Source organism: Meleagris gallopavo, chromosome 15 (genome assembly GCF_000146605.3).
Source record: "Meleagris gallopavo isolate NT-WF06-2002-E0010 breed Aviagen turkey brand Nicholas breeding stock chromosome 15, Turkey_5.1, whole genome shotgun sequence".
Classification (NCBI taxonomy): Eukaryota; Metazoa; Chordata; class Aves; order Galliformes; family Phasianidae; genus Meleagris; species Meleagris gallopavo.
The window spans coordinates 3331099-3354808 of NC_015025.2; the positions used below are offsets into that span (position 1 = coordinate 3331099).

The window sequence follows — 23710 nt, forward strand, 5'->3', positions numbered from 1 at the left end:
TCCATTGTATTTTTCTATTTATTCCTCTGTATTGCTTCTCCGAATTCACAGCTCTGTACTGAGTTAGAATAAAATTTATCTGGCTTATGTGCAATGTCAGTCCACGCAGGTTTCCTCAATTCTCAATGTTAAGTCATCCCAGAACTCTATAAACAAGGTACAAATGGATGACTAAACATAAACAGAAAGAAGATATCACAGTTTGGCCATAAGATTGTATCATCTCATTGTCTGTTTTTTTGGCTCAAAGTTTGCTTTCCAAGGCATTTCTTGCAATAAGACTCTGACTTAACTAGGAGATGAGTAGTGGATGTTGCTGTGTGGCAGTTGAACATCATTGTGTGGACAGTTCTACATTTGAAAGCATTTCTTTGAAGCTGCTTGCCTCCGGAAGAGAGTGCTCAGGGCTGTTTACTGGTGGAAGATCTGGTCTGCAACCAAATAATTCTGGCTTGCTATGGAGAGTGGGGAATGATACCATTGTATCCTGTGAAGGCAAGATACAAGTTGGCACCTCCATGCTCCCTCTTATCTGCTGGCAGGGCCCAAGGAGCTGTCACTCCAAAAGGAGCTGACTCAACAGCTTTGGACTTTGTACTGCCTGTGGAAAGAGTCTCCATCATCGCTGTCAACCAAACAACAATCCCTGACAACACATCACTACTGAAGATTAATGTCTGAACTATGAACCACATTGTTCATAGGACCCATTGTGTTGACTATCTCTCTCTTGCTTCCTACAAAGACTCCTTGCTTTTATTTCCTCTCTTTTCTATCGCCTGTCTTCCCTTCCCCATCTCCTGGAACAACTAGGATTTGTAATAAACTGGTTGGGCTAACATCTGACCCATTGTGTCTTAATCTTGCCATCAGGCATACATCTGTTAAAAGAAGCTCCTCTCCCTCCTATAAATTGGAGCGAGACACTCTTGGAGTCAAAAAACTTATTTAGGAATGACTTTCAACAGAACTTCCTTTCTTGGCTGAATGAGAGGTTTAACTTGTCTAATCAGTAGCACCTGACAAGGGGTCTGTAGACACTGGGTTCTGACTACAAGCTATGACAAAACTCTTCGAGTTACTCTAAAGTGAAGATAATTAGCAATGAATCATTGCTAGCAGCAGAAAATGCCTCGATGACAACTACTTCTGTAGGAAAGCTACTGATCAAAGTTAATCTGTTGCTGAACTGGCAACATATTTCCACCTACTATCAGCTGTCCTACCTCACATCCAAAGCTTTTCACTATCTGCTCAAATCTCTAGAGGCATAAAGCTCTATAAGATCTTGTGTTTCATTTGGACACTGGGCATGAATGACCAGTAAGGAAAATCTGAGACAAGGAGAGCTAGTCCTTTGTTGATAATACTTCACATAAAGTGCTCCTATAAAAATCATCAGATCCATGTTTGATCACAAAATAATTATCTACTGTCTAGATCCAAACAACTGTAGCTACAAACCACCGGGGATAAAAGTAGTGTCCTACAGTCAATTTCTTCCCACAAATCTAGGGACACATTCACACAGAAGAAAATGCAGTTGTTGTATATCTGAGGCACAGTGTCTCCTTTCTAACTATGAATTAGGTCATATACAGTTATCTCTATGTCATAAATTCTGTTTTAAAAACAATTTATCTTCCACATGTGAGGAACCAGTGATGCCAAGGAAACTCAAGATTTTTGGAACAATCATAATATGATTTTAACTCCATAACTTTGATTAAATCATAAGAAAATACCAGCTGGAAAGTCTTATGTGTACGTTAAACAAATTAGGCTGACCTGAGAAGTTCCATATCCAACCTCCTCTACTTCCACAACAGTAGAAAGCATTAAATTGCATATGCTACTTACAAATTATATATAGAACAAAAGACAAGTAAAGACCATGTAGTTTGTTGCTTGAGCTTTCTAAAACCAATAAAGCTGACCCCAGCTTTCCTAGAATGTGAGAAAGGAGTGATTGTGCACGGCAAGCAATCTTATGTTCCAATATAACATCTGAGGCACGTTTCATTCTGAATTGGAACTGCTGAATATCCAGCACAGAACAGAACAATATGTTCTCAACTATTCCAAGCTTTCAGCTAAGATCTTTCATCTATTATTCAAATCCTCAATTAGAGTTCTGTTTCAATCTGTCACCCCAGTGAATAGTCAGAACAAGACTTCAGGCAGATGAAAAATATCTATCTATTCATCCATCCTGGTAGCACTTCCCAGAGATGAACAGAAACTTATGGCATCATCTTGCTTCATAAGACAAAGGAATTTTATCCTATCATCACCTGAAAAAGCATAATTAGACAAAGGAATCTAGTATTAAATTTACTGCATAATGTATGTCTACTGTTTCTGATCTCTACTAATATTAGTCTTCCCCTTTGAGTATTGTCTAGAAGCTCCATAAAATCCACAAAATTCTGTCCCTGACTCTACTTCCCACTGGCATAACCACAGTAAGACCTTCAGTTCACAACAGACAATGTAGCAAAAAAATAAAAAAATAAAAAAATTCCATTTCACTGTGGCTAAGAATTTCTGGTGCAATACTGGACAGTGAATTGCATATGAAGAATTGACAGTTCACAAACATTTTTTTTCCCTATGGGTTTGTTTGCTGTAAGACAAGATGTGGAAACACACCTAAGTGGATAAAGACATTCCTCACTTAAAACACTTCAGATTACAAACAGGAATGCAAATGGAGAGGACCTATAGCACAGCATCTTTTGACAAATTTCACAGGATATAAGGGAAGTACAGACATAGCAACACAATCCAGACAAGAGAAAAATGAACCTCAAAAAATTATTTAACTCCAAGCTCATCTTTTTGTTAATTAATTTTACTTATAATCTGTAACTATTTATCATAGCCTTTCTGTTTCCAGATAAGCAAACAGCAGTATCAATATAACTGTTACAACTGCATCAGAAAATCCACAAATAGGATTTACTCTCCTTAATTTGATTGCAGAGATTTTAGAAGAAATAAAAGGAAAACGAAAACCAAAACAACTTACTTGTATGCCAAGGTTGCACTAAAATGCTGTTGAATATATGCTTCCAAAACAGTGTTAAAATGTTGAAACTTACGGTCTGCAATGAGTCCTATGATATATATCTAAGTAGAAGGAGATACAATTAGCATTTTCCGTAAAGTTACAGTTTAAATGAAAACATGAAGTCTCCTGAAGCATTTGTGATAATCCACCATTTTAAAAGTTTCATAGTTTAAAAGAATTGTTTACCAAATAGTAATATCCTGTTATCTTGTTGAGAATTTAAGGCCAATTTCTTGAGATAAGTAATTTGATATTCATTCACATTCATAGAGTTTTTTACTTTGACAGCTTAAATCTTTCATTGTCGGTTCTTACCAGTGCATCAAAGACAAGGATATCATACTCATTACTGTGGGAATGCTCCATCATGATGTTAAACAAGGCATCCAGAGTATCCTGGAGAAACTATAAAAAACATTAAATCATAAACTGACAACCAGTTCAGCTTGAAAAATGCAAAACTGAATTCATAGACAGGCAATTTTGTGTTCCCCAAGTCGGAATTTTTAGAGAGCTTTGCTGAAACACCAGATAAATTCAGAACACACTTCTGAAGATTTTGGCTCTAGTTTCTTTAAATGATAAACTTAAATCCTCAGACGTGAACAAGCAAGAATACACACTTAGCTCAAAGCTTATGGAATTCAGCTAAAAATATTATATGAACTACATATAGTTACCTAAAACAGCATTCCTACTTCCTTAATGGTACAAATTAGTAGTTGCTATTGTTACCTACAGAAGGTGATTAAAAACCACACTTCTAACTTCTGTGGCCTGATTCAAAAGCCTTTAAATCAAAGGAAGGCTCCTCAGTGATTGGACAACCAAATGTTTATCGGTTTTTGTTTTTGGCAGGTTTTTTTCTGGGGTGGAGAGGGATAATTTGTGGGTTTTTGTTTGTTTTGTTTGTTTCTTCTGAAGTAAATTCACCTTCCTCCTAAAGAAACTCAAGAGAGATGTCTGCTGCTTTTATTTAAAAAAAACAAAAAAACAAAAAAACCAATACTCCTAATCTGAACACTACATTCCTAGTTAGTTTGATTAAATCTAACAAGGACTACTTATTTGTTCCTATCTCATTTCAGATTTGAGAGCAAAACTCTCCTTTCAAATTTATCTTATAATCAATTTTGGTCATTTTGGAAACTGCTGTTTCTTTTTCTTCCTCTATCAGAATGGGGAATTTATCTTAAATAGGATCATTTACTCCTGTTTCAGAAATGTTTAGCGTATTTCACAGCAGAATACAATTGATGCTGTCTTGTGGCAAAAGTCTGTCTTTATCAGTACAATGTAAGCTTGTAATCATGTGTTTATACATACACATCCACATACAGAGCATAAAACACTAGAGTAAGTTAAAGAAAGAGCAGAAAGCTAATATAAGCATTCAGAAAGGAATCCAGTATTGCACTGTTGCCCAGTATTTGCAAAATACCAACAACAAAAGATATACTTTCACAACTTCTTCTCCATCCACAATCTTCAGTTTTTCCAGGTTCTCCTGCAGCAGCTCTGGCTTCATGCGCCACTTCAATAGACCTAGTAAGCCCACTATCAAAAAATAATTGACAAACATTGAAATTCAAGATGTGATTTTTCATTTGTGCAGAAATGTTCTTCCTAAAATTTCTACCTTTAGAAGATACATACCATTCTGAGTTAACTTTGTAGAACAAACAAGAGTTGAAATATAAAACGCATCTCGTGAGCTTACTGAGAGCCCACCTACAATACTTGAGTTTCTCCCTAGGGTTGCTGCTTTATTCTCTATATGTAGACGTGTAGAAGGCAAGGTCAAATATGCACTAGCATCCTCCATTTTTTTACTGTCACCCTGAAAAATAACATAGCTTTTATCACATATTTAATGCCATTGAATTTAAAAATAAACTTACTTTGTACTTCCTGCAAAAGTAAACAAAAAGTAGGTTTCTATGGCCTTAATTAAAAAAAAAATTATGCAGGAATTAATTAGATGAAGCTTCGTAACCAACATTAACTAGTCATACAATATGGTTACCACACTACTTTGGTCTAAATATTTGCCAATTTGATCTGTAAAAAGCAAGTAAATAACTGTATACTAGCATTATTTTTTGTTGGAGTATGTAAACAACTTTCAGTTGTATGCATCTCACTTGCTATTTGGTATGGCAAACTAAGTTACCGAGAACAACCTAATCCATATTAAAAAAATCATGTATATTAGCACCAATCCTTGGTTATTAATTCCCACTTCTGCAACAAAAACAAACAAACAAAAAAAAAAACACGAAGTAAGAAAGAATCTCAAAACATCTGCTCCTTGTTTCAAATTACAAAATCAGAAATGCTACCTCTGTTCAATCAGGGTTACTCAAAACAATATTCTTCATGTCAAAATCAAAGCAATTTCAAACCATTCCCTAAGATTATGTTCCATGAAGGGAGGAATCCAGGTACTTCCAGGTACTAAGTTTTCATATGACTTTCTTTTTAATTCAGAAGGTCAAAATCAGATAAAATCCAATAAAAATAGAAGGAAGAGTGTCTCCCATTGTTCTTCCATAAACTCTTTGCAATTAAAACACAGTATCATGTTTAATAGCCGCAGGAGTTGCACTACTTTTGTTTTTAACAGATAAAGAATGTTTTTGTCTTAGATAGAATAATAAAATGCAGTCAAAGACAATGTATTTTTAAAATAGTCTCAGTCAGGAAGAAAGGAGAAAAAAAAAAGAATTCAATACCTTTAGGACCGACAAATCGTGGATGCCATCTTGAAGAGTTGTTCCATCCTCCTTCATTAGCCTTATGTAGGCCATTGCAAAATTCTTTTCTCCTTTATCTTTAGCTGCAAAACCAATATTTGCAGTTGACTATCAATCAGTTAATCACACCTCACAAAAGTAAAAATTCCCTACTTACACTCTTGAGATGACCTGTGTCTGAACATGAAGCGCAGATGCACCCTTTGCATGTCTTCAATAGGAACTGCTACCTTTAATAAAAGCAGAAAATAAATTGTGATCAAATTTTTCCATACCCTTGAGTAGAATCTCAGAATGACTGCCTTATTTTTTAATTACCATTCCTACTTATGACAACAAAATACGCAACAAGATGCCAATTCTTAAAATAATACTAATACTATCAAGCTAATAATGCTAAAACTTCAGACTTGCACTCCACTGTGCTTATTTACAACTCAATTTCCCTTTAAAACTCTGACTAAATAACATTCTTCACATCAACCACGCTTTCCGAGGGGATCTACTGTTAGTGATTCGACATAACCTATTTCATATAAGGGCGGAAACACAGATTTCAACGTCTTTCTATCCAAAAAATACTTCCATTCCCTCCTCATCCTCAACAGCGCAGACAGCTGTAACAGCAGGCTCGCTGAACATGGCAATATCACCTTCAGCAGATGTCTTTAAAAAGTCATCATGCTTGCTATCAAGCCTCAGACATGCTTTTTAAGAACTTCTAGAAGTCTCTGGGCATTTTCTAGTTAAAGGTACTAAAGCTAGATTTGATAACTATTAGCCGATACTTAAGAGATGCAAGAGGGTTTTTGGTTTTTTTCTGTTGTTGTGGTTCAAAAGAATATTTTTTAGTTCATTATTATTTCCCATGCAGCTGAAGTTTTTGCCCCTGTTTTATCCTCACACGAGGCAGCACCAAGCGAAGGTGCACAGCGGGAATGTCTGTGCTCTACCTTTAAGGTCTCCATCCAGCGCGGCTGTTTGACCTGGTAGTAAAGAACCGATCGATATTCACTCACGGGTTTGTCCCCTGCTCCCAGGCAAACAGCGTTCTGACAAAAAGGAGGAAACAAACACTCTTTAGCGGCTCGTTAATTTCTGTAAATCACTGTGACTCGTGCAAAACCAACGAACCAACCAATCCGCCGAGAGAAAACCTCTCCTCGCATCCCGCTTCCGGGCAGCAGCTTTTACCTCAGCGCGAGGCGGGAACGGGCGCGAGACCAGCGGCCATGGTCCGCCCTGCAGCCCGCGCTGGGCGCGCTTCCCGCCCACAGCCACGGCGCCTTCCGTGCCTCTCTGGAGTTCAGCGTGAGGAGTCAAGATGAACCCTTACCCACTGAGCAGACTCCATGGTTAGGGCTAGGCCGCCCCAAAACGCTGTTGGGCTCCAGCTTGAAGCCTTTTGGAGCCTGGAAAATGCAGTTCGTGAATGCTTCATGTACAGGACTGGCATTGGTCACGGAGCAAGAGGGACCGTCTTAAAAAGGGCGTTGAATTTGGGCCTGGTGTCATTCACAAATTAATGATGACATTGCCAACAGAAAGGAAGCCTTGACAGGAAATAATGTTTTCCAAGCCTCCAAACGCAAGAAAAACAAAAGTTTCCCATCTTTATACTGGCCCTACCACTTGATGGCACTGTACAGGGTTACGCCATGTGAGAGCAGCAAGGTAACAAACAGAACCTGCGTTTCTCTCCCAGCCAATGAGCTTAAGTAATGAAGGTGTTCATCTCTGTTATCAGGGGAGGTACACAACGCAACAACATCCCAGCTTTAATTTTTCCATTGAGTTCTCCCATGATTTTAAAATACTCAATTCTAGCAGAATCACAGAAGTATTTGTCTGTGTACCAAAGGTGATTTCTCAACTAGAAGTTGTAGATGCACCAATAGATGTTTTAATTTTTTTTTCCCCTTTCAGCCTAATTTCTACATTTCCTTTCCCTATAGCCTATTCTAGATCTCTTTGCCAAATTTTCCCTTTTACTCCTAACTTTTACTTTACCTAATTTACCTTTTTACCCCCTTTACCTTTAAGTACCTAACTTACTTAGTAATACACTTTTAGTCAAAAAAAAGAAACAAAAAAAAAAAAAAAAAACAACAACCACTTTAAAGACACCTACCCTCTGTATTTACACTTGCAATTCATCCCGTTTAGCTGCTCATTTTGATAGAATCCCCAAAGATCCCCAAATTGGAAGAGATCAACAAGGATCACTGAGTCTAGCTCTTTGGCTCCACACAGAACCACCCAGAATTCAAAAACTGTGCCTAAGAGCATTATCCAGGCATTCCTTGTATTTCGGCAGCTCAAGGCCATGCCCACTGCCTGGGGAGCCTGTCCCATGTCCAACCACCCTCAGGTGAAGTTTTCCTAACACCCATCCTGACCCTCCCTGACACTGCTCCATTTCTCATCTGGTCAAACTCCACAGCACAGATTACTCTGCTCTAATGACTGTCAGAACCAGTACAAACCCAATTTAACTTCCTTTCAAGTTTAAAAGGGAATCTGTGAAGAGTCTCAATGTACTTCCATCTTCCCTGACTGATTGCACGTGCAGAATAATCACTAATGGTGATAACATAGGAAGCATGACCATTGACATCTCACAAGCAATCGTATGTGAAACCTCCTGACAGAAGCAAATGCGCTGACTTTGTTACTGAGAGCACAGATGAAGCTAACCTTACAAAGGATACACTAATGCAAAGTTGAAACTTTGGTGCTAAAGGTTTGATGAATGTTGTAAATCTTCAAACACCAGGGAAGACATCTGGTGACAAGAAAAGAAATGTGCAATTCTGATACAGGAAGGTTTCTAAGGCCTGGTCTCTGCAACTTAACTATAGAAAGGTAAGTCTCATCTCCACAAAGGGAGATTTTTCTAGGTTTATGTACCCACTTGTTCAAATGTGTTCTGTGACATTTACTTAGTACAAGAGGCCTTTTATTCATAACAGTAAATGTCCTTCCAGCCCTCTCAATTGAAATTAATTTGATGCATAAACAGAGCCCACAAATTCCATGTTTAATGAACATAAATTTGTTTTTGTCTGAATGATAGATAACAACAATAAGAAATATTGAAGTTTTTATAAATTCATAGATTTGGAAGTTTACTGTTACACATTTCATTTTGGAGGCTAAAACAGAACAACAGCTGCTTTCTTTATTACTTGTATTTATGGTATTTCAATCAACCCTGGAAAACTTGCTTAAACATGTGTGATGCGTATTGCCTCCAGAAAAGAGGCATTTTTTGAACATCAGTCAGTTCTCAGACAAAGGGACAACTATATTTTCTGCTAGCATTTGGAGAAAAAGTCCACCTATGGAACTAAACGTACATAACACTGAACTGCAAGATTTAATGCATGGTATTTAAAGCATATTATCTGTGACTGCAACCAATAGAATTTAATGAAGTCTATTTCACAGCAGTAATCTCCTGTACATGCAAGTTCTATAATAGAATGGCTTAGGTTGGAGGGGACCCTAAAGATCATCCAGTTCCAACCCCCTGCCATGGGCAGAGTTGCCAGCCACTAGATCACACTGCCCAGGATCCCACCCAGCCTGGCCTTGAATGCTTCCAGAGATGGAGCATCCATGTTTTGGTGCAACATGTTCCAGCACATCACTACCCTATGAGTAAAAAAATTTTTTTCCTAACACCTTGCCTCAATCTGCCCTCTTTTAGTCTAAAGCCATTCCCCCCCAGGTCCTGTCACTATTAGACTATGTGGAGTCATTCCCCTTTCTGCTTATAAGCACCCTTCAAGTGCTGAAAGACCACAATGAGGTTTCCCCGGAGCCTTCTCTTCTCCAAGCCTGACCTTATTTAGTGCCTGACTCCCTCAACCTTTCTTCATAGTGGAGGTTCTGCAGCCCTCCTCTGGACCCACTCCAACAGCTCAACATGTGCCTGTGCTGGGGAGTTCAGGCTTGGGTATATTACTCCAGGTGGAACCTTAAAAGGGCAGAGTAGATGTGGACAATCACCATCTCTCTGCTAGCCATTTTTCTTTTGATGCTGCCCAGGATACCATTGGCTTTCTGGGCTGCAAGATCACACTGCTGGCTCATTCCAGCTTTTCATCCACTAGGACCCCCAAGCCTTTCTCCATAGGGTTGATGGCTAGGTGTTCTCAGAGGTATGCTTTGTGATCAGGGTTACTAGTTCTTGTGTGGATCCTAGGTAGTACATGTGTTTAGGATTTTCTTTATTCAAGCTTTGAAGCTACTTTTTAGGTCAAATGTTTAGCTGTAATTCATAAACACATCGACATTTCAGCAACTCATGAAGTACAACGAGCTTTTCTAGCTTTATTTTATCTCAGGAAGTGTCAGTATGATTTCACCCTCATGATTTAAAGAACAGTATGAAGCTCATAAGGTCGAAAATTCCCCTGAATACTGAACTGGTGTTAAACTGTCTTTAGGAAAAGACAAAAATTCATAAAAATAGAAATAGGCTAACAAAAAGACACTGTAAACATTCATGCTGTGCATGTGACCTGTCCACACTGCTCTGTTCTCACTTCTTTTTTTATTTGCCACATACTTCACAAGGAGCAGTTTTCCTGGCACAAATCCAGGGTTTGTGGAAAAAAATGGTACTTCACACATTTAAATGCACAAATATATTCCCTCCATGAATTCCCACCAAAAAAAAACCCCTAGGAGTTATAATGTAGTAATTGTCAGAAACAGCTTTTAATCTGTTTGCTCATTAGTCATAGCTAAAATAGGTCATTCATATTTACTTCTCTCCAGCAGTTTTACAGTGTTATGCAAGACATTTATAGGATTTGAATAGATCTGTTACAGTCAACATCATAAAGTTCACCTATTGAAAGATGTCAAGTGTGGGAATAAAGTTTTTGTATAATGGTATTTCTTAAGAATTTGTAAGACTTATTTCTTTTTAAGGCTTACTTCCCTAAAGTACTTCATGTTTATATGTCTATCATACAGGGAATAAACACAAAAAAACTTACTGGTATGGTTTTCCCTTCTTCATCACAAACACACATTATTACTTCCACACTTCTCTGAGTTGTTTTATTGTATTTATCAAAATCTCCATACAGCAGTGTAATATAAATGTCATTTCTTATGTCTCCTAAGAAAGAAACAAAAAAGTTATGAATGAGAATGCTGTGAGAACATAGAATCAAATGACCTTCACAATAATTTTTCAACAGTAAAACGTGCTTCCATAGAAAACGTCTTATTTTCCATCGGAACTTAAATTTTCAGCCCTTTTATTCTTAGCTAAGATAGTACAATGAGCTATGTGACGGACTGAAAACAGCATTCCTAAAAGCGGCTTCAATTTACTCTCGTCCTGCACTGACACCTGCTGGTGAGATGACAGCAGGATGCCATTGCTGAATTCTGGCCGAGTACACTGATGTCATTCTAGAAGGAACTTCATATTTTAATTGTTTTATGTGAAGAAATTTAATGTTCTCCTGTTAACAAGATTTAAAAGTACCTACATGTGAACATGGTTTGGAGGTTTGTCCTGTTAGGGGGTTAAATTGGTTTGGTGGTTTTTTTGTTTGTTTGTTAATTTTTTAGCACTGTGGATAGTGAATTTAATTGGCAACTATATAGTCACAAATCGACAACCAAGAGTATGTTATCTTATTTTTTCTAGTATTATGAATAAAATACAGTGAGAAGTTACAATAAAACTGAAGTTAATTTAAGATTCAAGTAATCATACACAGCAATCTATTTAGCAAACAAAAAATCTATGTTGAAGAAACTCAGATTATCCTTTTCTATCTTTTTTTTCTTGTTTAAGTTATTCTGTAACACTTTCCAAAGATTTCACTGTTTACATAAACCTCTAGTTTTGAGACAAATTCAACATGTAGAGTGAATTTTAGAGACTGAGTTACCTATTACAGGTATCAGTAATTAAATAGTTGATGTTCATTAACGTAATGACCAAAAAAAATAAATAAATAAACTCCCTTATAGAACAAAGAACCTCCTACCTGGCATGATTATTTCAGGAAATCCTAGCTTTCTAGCAACAACTGTTGTTCTGTCTACAAGATGTGGATAGTCCTTCCTTGTTTGAATCACATCTCCAACAAGCATTTTCACAGTTACCCAGAGACCTATTAGGAGGGAGAGGAAAAAAAGAAAAACAATAAAAAAGTAAAAGACTGCATTTATACTAAAGGAAAGGAAAACAACAAAACTACAAACCCACCTATATTCAGATTATGTTCTCTTCTATTGACCAAAATAATAAGAATTCACTTCTCCCACTTTCCTTCACTGGAAATAAATGCTTATAATCCAAAACACTATCTATTAATTTAATAGATTAATCTCCTACAGTCTTAACACAGTCATGATTCTTCCCCACCAGCTTGAAAGTTCACAATATCCATGGTGTTACAGTGATAACATAGAATCATAGAACATAAAAGCCTTACTCTAAAATCTAAACAGTATAAAATGAAGTGCCACTGAAATCACTTGTTACTTGATTTAAAAAAAAAATTGTACTTCACCTTGACCACCACTATCTCCTTTTGATGCTGTGATTTTGCTTAGGAGACTGTGAAGAAAGTCACTCTCTGCCACTACCCTGCAGGAATAAAAACAGTGACTACTAGGAGTTAAGCAATATATGTCAGAACATAGATGAAGAACAGCCTCAGTTCTCTTTGCTGTATCTGACATTATTATGACACATTCTGTAATTTCATCATCTCTCAGACCGAGTTACAGAGACCATTCATTCTAAACATATAAGTCAACTAAAGTGAAAAAAGATGAAATCAACAACCTGAGGGACTGTGGTTTGTGGCATGCTGACCAAATATGAAAGCCTGTCCTTTTGTAGCACAACACGATCTTAATGCACACAGCAATATGCATGCCTAGCCCAGTTTCCATAATGAAGAACCTGACAAATACACTTCAAATTGATTTAAGTGACTACTGAAATTATGAGCAAATTCTCACATAACAAACAACTTGGATCAAATTATAAACGAGTGAACTAGGCTGGAAGTTTGACAAGCTGATTTATTTTCAGAATTAAATTTATTCTCCATAGCACATAACAGTGCAAATACATTTCCAGTGAATACTGACATCCATCCATTTAATTTATGAGTATCACATTTTTAGGCAGCTGGTGTCTGCCTATAATCCCCAAATATTTCTTTCAAGATAGCTAATGTATGACCATCCCACTGCTTTACTTCACAACTCTTACTATAATTTTTCACAAATTTAAAACAGAATCAAGCACATAAATTACTAATTATTCAAACTTGTAAAGATTACTGCACTGGATATGTAACAATTTAGCTTTTGTTGTTGTTGTTTTTGTTAAACAAGACATGAGACCAGCTGACTCACAGAGAGCAATTGTAGCAATCTAGGTTTATTTAACTTGCTACGAGACTCTGTCAAGTCTTAAATGCCTTTTAAAGTGATACTTAAATAATTAACATTACCACAGCATGAAAACATTAAAGGGGGAAATTATTTTCTCTTGAGGCATTTCACAGGTCATTTTGCAGCCAAAGATACGTTTAAGTTTTTGTGTACAGCACTAAAATACTTATGACTATCTTACGGATGAAAAGGTATGAAATGTTGCTTTTCTTCATCACTTTCCGCTTTTCCTTTTATGATATCTGTAATATCCATGACTAGAAAAGTAAAAGAAAATTATCAAAACATAGAACGGCATTGCTAAATATCTTCTCCTGTCCATTAATACAGTATGTTATACATTCTTGTTTCTCAGAGTAGATATAGATTTTCATTAGCAAGCAATGTAAACAAATAGGGGTAAAATTGTGGAGCAGAGCTTCTAGTGCAATGTGCACTCTACAAACATGAGACTATGTGAGGACAGAATTACTTCAGTTCTAGTCTGATCCTGTGAACCATGTGTGTGCACATTCACTTCAGTGGTGCTGTTGGCACATCATCAGCGGTTTTATTTCATCCACTCATTTCATCTTACTACTACTCTAGTACTTAGGAAATTAAATTCAAAAGCACAGTTCTGACATGGACTAAAATGCTAATGTAGATTCAGCCTTTTGAGACTTCAGCCATTAAGGATGGAAGATAGTTGATGTGGCTATTTTAGATTCTGGCATGCTGTGGTAGATTCTACTGCCCAAGTCTAATAATTATCAATTAACTCCTCTTCAGACAGAGCACACAAGACTTCATTCACCTGCCACTCCAAAAGGCCTCCTTAGTCCTTGTGTGTACTTCTTTGAGTTACTATCTTTAAGATCCATTGTTCCAACTCGGACTATTTGACAAACCAAATAAACTTTATCTCTGCTAAGGTCTTTATTTCCAAGATCCTAAGATTTAAAAAGAAAAAAAAGAGAAGGAGATAAAGTATTATTTGGAGAAGAATTAGATTGCAAAATTTAAGAAGGACCTTCAGTAATCACGAGTCTAAATAATCAGAGGAAAAAATAACACCACAACAACATGAGTTCACAGAAAGGATGAAAAAGTCTGACACACTAAAATTTAAAGCAAATGTAAACTAAGATAAATAAAGAAGAAAACAGTAGCTATAGCAGATAAAATATCAAATACATCAGTAAATTAATGAGGCAGACATTAGAGAAAATGTACAAACAAAGGACAAAGTCGCTGTCATAAAGCACTCAATGACTGGTCATTTTGCTCTAAGATAACTTCTGTTTCCTTCATCATCTTGCACAATCTTCTGATAGCAACCACAGAAAAGAGACAGTCTGATTTGAAAATAAAATATAAGGAAATCTGAAAAGCACTTACTGTAAACACTACTTTCAGATTGTTGAGCATATCAATTTCCTTTGGAAAACCTTTACTCCCCCATCTCACCAAGTAGTTCTCACTGTTGTGAAGAAAAGTTTCTTATTATCATGCGATTTTAAAAGTCTTCAAAGTATGTTAAAAAGTCATGTAACAGACAATAGCATGTGGTGATTGTTTGAAGCTAAAACCAGACTAAAAGACAGTAGTACTGTACAAAACACCACCAGTAAACTTTGAAAATTGAAAATAACTTGAACATTAGACAAAATAGCACCCTTTTTTGAGGAAACAGACACTATGAGCTGTTTGATAGAGATCATCAGCAATTCTTATACTTCCTTTTAATGTATGTATTCTTCACGTTTTTATCTCTCACCTCAATTTTCAGCACTTTATTTCACATACAACCCAACATTCCCCCCATCAAGAAACTTAAGTGATCAATCCAGTGACATCCTAAGTCATTCTTCCAGTCACCTATTGTTATAGATGAAAACGGTTTTCATTATTGTCATCTGTACAGATTGTCTGCCAAAACAAATCAAGATTCCAGACTCAGACCTGGAACTGACAGTTGCCAGAAGACAGTTTCAATCTATGACTACTTCCTCCTCATAGAGCCAAGGAAGGTTACAGTACTTCCCAAGTACACATAGAGGCTATTGAATCTCCATCTTTGGTAAAATTGCCATGACTGGACAAGGCCTTGAACAATCTGATCTAAGACAGCCCTGCTTTGCTAGGCAAGTTGGACTAGGTGCCTCCAGAGATTCCTCCAATCTAATTCATTCCACTTTATGGAGCTATATAATAGGAACGACAATCCAGTTTTGTATTCTGGCACACTAGTGCACTTTCACATGAATTATTAAGGAAGCAATCATACTATATTTAGAAAGGCATGTTTCCACAAAAGAAGGATCCCCATCAATTTCTCAAGACAATCTCAAGGTTACCTTTCAGTTACCAACAAGGACAGTCATCTCTGGAGTTTGCATATTTCCCTCTTTCACTTCTCCTTTTAAAACCAATTTAACAACCGCCTCAGACTCTGCCTAATATGACTGCTTTTGGCTGGATTGGCAGTCTTATAAACCTCAACATGTGATGGCTCAGTTGCTATAACTACCATGTGAAGTTTCTTTCTCCTAAAATCTGTAAAAGCTTTAGAGGAAAAAAAAACAAAACATTGTCTTTACTTGTAATAAAAATCCCACCAACAGTACTGCAATAATAAGTATTATTTCTAATTTAGAAGTCTGACAATTCTCCAAAACTCTGAAATGCTTATTCCAGAAATTGGCTTTCAAAATATCTGGGATCCCTTACCTCAGAGTCTTTGAGCAACCAGCAGCTAAATCTGTCCACACTTTCCCTTTTTTCCCCCTGATTTTCTTCCTTTTATTTATATATCCTTTTCATTATTGACATGCTGGCAACTATTGTGCTTCTTGGTGGACAGCTTCTATCACTATTATTTTTTCTTACATTAAAAAAAAGAAAACTTACCTTATAATTGTTAATTTCTGTGGATCATATAGTGACATAAAGAGCTCTGCATCCTCTCCAATTCGGCAAACAAAATTCCGCACAAAGACATATAGACTATGAGTGGGGGATGAAGACATCCGGGAATATGATGCATAATCTGGTTGATCCTTTGACTACTCGAAAGAAGAAAAATCATTAGCTAGATCCACAAGTTGAAGTGATAAGATACTAAAAGCAATTACGATTTACAGAGTTACAATTACATGCAGCAGTTGGTCTTCAAAAATCAGCACATTCTGCTCACTTAAAGAGCACCAGACAATGGTATTTGAATTAAAAATGCTCGTCTTGTACCAAAAACAAACAAACAAACAAACAAACAAAAAAAACCCACTATCCTATATACTCCACAGAGAGAGTTTTCTTAACAACACAAAAATGACCAGCAAACTAGTTTCTGATACTTCTCAGTATTTTACCACCAAATCAAAATCCTTTTGTACAATGAATCAAGAAAGCTAGCAGGTTAGTTAGAATGTGTAGAAGTAACATAGATATGGAAGATTCCTTGCATCCCATTCTTCCCCAGAGTCTTCAATGTATGTAAGAAGATCAAGAGTTCAGACTGAGTTCCTCAAAACACTGATCAGCCTAGGGAGCTATCTCAGTGTGCAAATAATGAAAAATCTGACTACAGAGTTTCCTTAAGAACACCTTTTGCAAGACTTGGAGGACTTAGTGGGAAACTCCTTGTATCAGATTCTAAACCTACCCTTTCCAAAAGTGCACCTACTTGGAAATGGAACAAGTCTCAATTTATTTTACGAATATTTCCAAGGAACACAACAGTTATGCTGTTTCTCTTTCCTTTTTCCTTCACATCCAGAAATCTCCATCTTGAAAATTTTATACTTAATTTCACAGAGGAAATAAGTGCCAGATTAAATTCCTCTTCTATGTATCAGTATATTCAAAACCTTAGCTAACAAGAAATCAGGTTGCTTTCAATGAAGCTGTTCTGAAGTCCTTTACTAAAATTTTAGTAAACCATGCCCATTAACCACGCCCAAAGGATTTCAGAATATTTTTATACGGTTGTAAGAACATAAACTCCTTTAAGAAAAAAAGAGTAACTTGACTTCAATACCCAATGCCAATTCTTTAGCCACAAGGCAATGATATAATATATAAAACATTACTGCCACTTCTTAAAAGCAGATGAGAAAATATCAAGCTTTCACTACAGAGGCAAACAAATCTGCACAAGATGAGTTTTGAACATGACAGCATACAGCAGAAGACCAGCTGTCTGCAGCTGCTAGAACATTAGGAAGACAAGTACAAGTAAAAACAAAAATAAAACAAGGGCATATGCAGAGATCAGGACATATCTGAGAAGGATTGCCATCTCAAAAATAGGTACGTAAGTTCCAACCACATCTTGTTTTAACCACCAAAAACACCCATTGAACAGATGATGGCCAAAAGCTCTTTCTACCTATAAGTCAACATATTCTATTGCAGAAAACCAAGTTTTATTTTATATGTATCATCATTTAATTACATGTTCATATCTAGAAAGCAAGATCTATTTAATAATGTTGATGAGAACAACTGATAAGGTGATTTCCAACACAGGCATTGTTAAAGTGTCATTGTGGTAAAACTTCTTTTGTCGGATGTTTTATTTCCTTTATAGTTATTTACTTTCTCATAAATGAAGACTCAGGTCTCTAAACAGACTTAATATTTAAGAGGAAAAGGAAGTATAGTCTCTTGCATTGCGTTTTAAAAGATAAAACCTACATGCCCTTTTAGCCCTTTGCTTAGACATGCTAGATATTGGTGACCACAATTCTGACCAAACTTCATTAGTAAGTTTAAATTCTTCAGATTCTCCAAAATAACTAACAAGCTGCAATTTAGAGCTAGCAACCTGTATTTTCAGAAGATGGTCTAAAAAGATGTTTGGTTAGTCACAGTGTACTCCTAGTATCTAACTACTCACTATGCAAATCAGCCTATTGAGTAGACCGTAGGTGGGTTTAGGAGGTTTTTTTATTTTATTTAGACATCTGAGAATTGATTTAGAACCAGCTTTAGACATGGGCTTTCAGTCTAGCTGACAGATTAAATCCAAAGCACAGATACAACTAACTCAATTCAAGGTTTCACCATATTTATAACACATGAATGTGAATCCAATATTATTAGGGGCAAAAGTTTTCACCATCTTTTTTTTGGTAAGTTGTGTCCTTCAATATGTTTTTTTTTTTTTAATGTTGATTTTTAGCAAAGGAAGCGTTAAGTTTGTCCCATCATTCCTACCATTTCCTCTTTAATTCGCTCAGTGATCTTGTTAGTTGCTTCTTCATGTGCATGAAATAGGCTGATGACACTGGTTTTATCTGGATCCAGGATATTTCCATCTTCATCTCTAACTATCAGATCTAGCTCAAGTATCCTGTGGAAACAGACAGATCTGGTAGTTTTATCAAGTTTCCTTCTATAAAAACACAGTTTAGAAACGTAATTCACAAGGATTTTCTTCAAGTTTTAAAGTAGTAAACTTAAATAGATACAATAATATTTAATTGAAAAAAAAAATAATCCAAATCTACAATTACATTTCAAGCTGTAGTTCAATATTTACCACCACTTCCTTAAAACAGATAATGTCAAAGCATTAATAGATTTGAGTGTAACCCCCCTGCATTCCATACATTCTTATAGGGTGGCAAGGTGTCAGTCAATAGGTATTACTTGTCTATCCAGGATCTCACTACTACATCTCCCTCTAACACTGATCTACTTCATTCCAGACTGTGCCTGTTTCTAAAACATCTACCCTTGTGTCACTGCAAGCATTGTTTGAATCAATCTGTACCACCACTTGACATCTTGTGTCATCTTTCCATAACCTCTCCCATTTTGGTGTTGAACCTCCTCTCTCACAATGATCACTCACCTTTTATTCTCATTCCCTTTCTTCTTTCCACACAGTTTCCTTCATGTATCACAGCTCTTAGCACCACACTTGCAGCTGCTTACAAATAGTTCCCACCTGGCACTCTACCTCCATCCAGTTCCAAGCCATTTTAAACCCCCTCTATCCTTATTCCTCTCAGCTTAGAGTAAAGCAGCTTAGTGTCTCATAGTCTGACAGCAAAGAAATGTTAATGTTCTTTTGGACAGAGCTGAGATGCTTTGACTGAAGCATTTCAAAGTCAACATTTATCCTGGAATGACCACTCAGTTTCTACACAGCATGTCAAGATATGTGAATTCCCATAGCATGTTCAGTAGGAATACAACTTATCAGAAATCTGTGGATTCAGATCAGTGAACAAGATAAGAATTTCACAACATCTCAGGTCGTTGCTTGTGTCTAAGCCATGAGTAACTGAAGCCTTTCAACTGCATGTGGGCTTCTGTGCCACAATAGCAACTCATTTTCAGTAGCTTAGTACCGATCATTAGCAGATTCCACTGCATGTAAAATGCCTACAGTGAAGGCTGGTTTATCAAGCTTTCCTCTCTTTATCAACCCGCATAGCAGCATTTTTGCCAAAAAACATGTTGTTCTGCAATAACTTTTCATCAGCAAGTAAGACATTTTGTCTAGTAACTATTCAACCTACAGTAGTTTCACTTCTATTACCAGAACTAAATTTTGCGTGGAAATTCCCTAGTAAGTTTGAAAAGAATTTGCCTTTAACAATGGCACTGTACACTTCAGACTTCTGCTATTTATACACCAGGTCTTTCAACACCACTGCTCAAGTGGTTGCATAACACTACTAGAAGTTGGCTGTGTTTATAAAGGGATAGATGAGGTTCTGGGCATGAATACACTGATATTAAACCAATATAAAGACTACTCTAATCCAACCTCAAGTGATTACAGTTGACAAGTTGATACTTCCATAATTTACAAATAAATTAATATTTTGAAAATGGTATTTGGCATGAAAAGTCTCAACGTGATATTTATTATTACTACAACAGTAACAGAAGTTTGCAAAGAATGATTTACAATTTCCACATCAAGTATTAGCAACCTAAAAAACTGCAACGAGGAAAAAATTCTCATAATCTTTTTTCTAGCTGTGCACTTCAAAATAAATCATGTTTTTCAGAAGCAATGTAGGCTACTTACTTGTTACCATAGTCAATTTTGGAAGTGACTTTCTGTTTGAGTTCTTTAAGCTCATCTTTTGGCAGAGTCCCGGACAGAAGCTGTGATCTCCACTCCATTAAGTCATACATCATAGACTGTACCTGCTGAAACCTCTCTTTCTTATTTGTCTGAAGTATAGAAGAAGAAAATAGTTTTTAGGCTTTGTAGAAAGCTGAAGTGAAATATTGGCTTTGATAATTAAAGGATGCCTTATGTCATGCTGAACAACTGCAGGAGCAAAAATGAGAAAAAGTACCCTGCTAATCAAAGTTCTCATCTTTAGTTCTGTTCATTTCTCCACAAATCTTTCCAGACAGTCTAAAATCACTAAACCTGAATTGCTTCCTGCTCTGATTCAAGAATTTTTTTAGGGCAGAATCTCCAGTGTGACTGCAAAAGAACAACGTGAAATTTAAGCATTTTGTATGGGAGTAGACACATGATTTTGGTTTTATGTAATAATACTGTTTTGTGGACTGAAATTCATAAAGTCTCATCTAAAGAAATGGTTAGAGAGAGGTAATTCATTTTTGTATAATACACTGACAAGAGCATGCTGAGAAAAACATTTGACAGTGGTATTAATACATTTAAAACAAAGCTGAGATAACACGCAGAAGTCACTTGAGCAGTTCCAGCGTCATCCACTGAAACAAAAAATATTGTGAGGAAGATGGAAGTAACTGCTTTCAGAAAATGAATGTATTAGCATGGAAAAACTACACAGTAACATTGGTTTCTTTGCAAGGAAAAATAAAAATTCAGTAGTAAGGAACCTGGAATAACTCAGTCAGTGCAAATTGTTGTAACAGGTTGTCCACTAGAAGAGACTACTCCGGTACGGGAGAATTCACCATATTTTGATGTGTTTCTTGTCAAATCTTTATGAATTCTTGGCAACCAGGTTAAAAGTATCACTGGCATCAGTAGAGATGGTTGTTGTGTTACAACATGCAAATATCTATGACTTCACAAACGTGCAAATTAGCCTGCTATGCTTAAAATTCAGGCTTTATATCTAAGTGTCTTATAGGCATTCTGCTCCCTTCCCACCCACCCCTCTGCAACTTGCTGACAATATTCTAGGTTATGCTGGCTCTCTGGGTCCACACATACTTCTTCTCTACAGAGCTCAAATCCCACCAATCATCAGCACAGGTAAAAAATTATAAGAAATATTTGGCCTCTATATAAAGGGTAGTTGAACCTGCCAGAATATTTCAGGTTCAAATAAAAAAAATCAAATTTATGAATCACTTCTACAGTTCTACTGATTTTCCCTCCTAAACTAAACATTAGCTTTCTTGTAACAGAGCATTACAAAGTGGACATAAGAGTACCATCTCTAATAGTAGCTTTTTTTTTTCCTGCAAGGAACAGATGCTGATGCAGTGACTATTCTGACCTATTTCTCTGAAATCATTATGACTATAAGGCACTTATCTCTAAGAAATGTACAGTTAAGACACTGAAAGTGAGGAATAGGCTTCTGAAAATTGCTAGTTGTTAATAGCTACACACTTCCAGTAGAATTCTAGCATCCCAGTAATATATTGAAGCTTTTTCTAATGCATCTTAGTTACATTTAGTACTCCTGTCTTGAAACTTGTACAATCCACAGAGAACAAGAATCTATAAAGTACATGACACTGAGAGTTGAAACTAAACGCATGAAATGATGCCACTCTTCAGTTTTAAGTGAAAGTTTTTTGAAATAAAGCCATTGAAGAAAGTGGTGTGATGTATTCAGCCATGAGGCAGTCATTTAACAATCCTCCCAAATCCTGCCCTACATCTATGAAAAGACACTACTTTGAAGAAGACCTTAGTATACACCAACAAGACTAAATGCAAGGGCAGCTCCAAAAGCAATGCCTCCTATTTTATTATGTCAGCCCAAGATATCAGAGGTGGAATGGCAGTAAAGGATGAACCTTCCCTCCAATTACATTTTATTGCTGTGTGACAGATGGCAGCAAAGGGTCTGTCTGACAAAACTGCATCTGACATGGAGGCACGTAAGAAGTAAAAAATGGCACTCACTGGCATTCATTACTGCTTGCTGAACACTTATGGAGACCACACAGTGGTGCATCTCAGCAGTGCATCACTTCCACTGGTGCATTTTTACAAGTGTGTCATGCAGCTCTTGTTTATCTGGTGAACTGGTGAAAACACAGCCAATGGTGATGACTATGTTGAAAAACAGGGCTTTGTAGCGGAGGATTTGATCTATCAGAGGTACTGTGCTCTTTGTATCTATTGTAGTTTCCATGGAAATAAATAGCAGGCATTACTTTTGCGGCAGGCCACACACATCACACCAAAATGTCATACCACATAGAGCTGTTTCCAGATGCTTCCCCATTCCCAGAGTGTAGTGGTAACTTCTTGAACTAAGGGAATTTCAGCAGGTATTACATTTTCTGTATGTCTAAGAAATGGAAGAAATTAAAACAACAAAAATTTACCAGTTTTTCGTAAGTTTATATTATAGTTACTGTGTTTAAGGCATATAAAATGTGTTATAACTCATCATTTAGCAGACAAGATGCTTAACATAAAAATTAAATTCAGTACCTTTTCTTTTCAACAGTAACTTCCTTGATGCAAATAAAAGATTTAGGAAATATTCCCTGTAGATAGAGGGGAAAAAAAATTACAATGCAGTCTGTTATCATTTTCAGTATCTGATGTGTCCTGGCTGTACTACAGCTAAAACATTTTTATTCATCCTAAAGAAATATTTGATTATCAATCAAATAATTATCAATCATGGCAAACCTTATGTGAACTAACATATATAGGCTTAATAATTGAGCTAAGATAAATTTTTCTCTATGCAATAACTGAAATTCATTCGTGGTACAAAGCCTGGGATTAAATGTAGCCTTGAAGGCCTTTATGAAAAAAGTGCAGAAAGATTTTGCAGTAAATTAACTCAAACGTTATTTCAAGTGATATTTTGAGCAGCCCGTTAACCTGAAGGCATAGCTCTTATTTTTTCAACACTTTGTTTCAAACAATGCTTATTTCTAATATTTACCGCCATTGTTCAGTATAAACACTGTTCTATTCATCTTGAAAGGAAAGAGGATAGAGATGGCAGACTTCACTGATCAGAACAGAATCTGGTAAGACATGCTAAAAAGAAGTATCACTTAGTCAGTTGATTCCTTAAGAACAGTCTCACAGGAGTGAATAGTGGAACTTACCTCTGATCCTTTATGTCTTACTAAATATCCCTTGTACCAGTCTAAAAGAAGGGAAGAAAGAGTACACTCAGTATGATAGAGCACGTACTTTAAGAAACATACAAGCCTTTATTTTTTTCCCTCCATGTGAAAGCTATCTGGCACAGGATGTTTAAAAAAAAAA

The 23710-nt window shown here is 36.4% G+C and overlaps 1 protein-coding gene across 1 annotated transcript in view; it reads right to left on the bottom strand.

The window, feature by feature from the left end:
- Nucleotides 1-23710, bottom strand: part of DOCK2 (dedicator of cytokinesis 2) — a 159987-nt gene that overhangs the window by 123886 nt on the left and 12391 nt on the right. The window contains 19 exon segments of the mRNA XM_010718884.3: nt 3032-3132; nt 3389-3478; nt 4533-4630; nt 4730-4913; nt 5809-5912; nt 5987-6059; nt 6783-6881; nt 10842-10966; nt 11853-11978; nt 12381-12457; nt 13460-13535; nt 14075-14210; nt 14659-14740; nt 16171-16325; nt 18481-18616; nt 20312-20460; nt 22670-22766; nt 22913-22968; nt 23548-23588. Coding sequence (XP_010717186.2) covers nt 3032-3132; nt 3389-3478; nt 4533-4630; nt 4730-4913; nt 5809-5912; nt 5987-6059; nt 6783-6881; nt 10842-10966; nt 11853-11978; nt 12381-12457; nt 13460-13535; nt 14075-14210; nt 14659-14740; nt 16171-16325; nt 18481-18616; nt 20312-20460; nt 22670-22766; nt 22913-22968; nt 23548-23588 — 2005 coding nt within the window.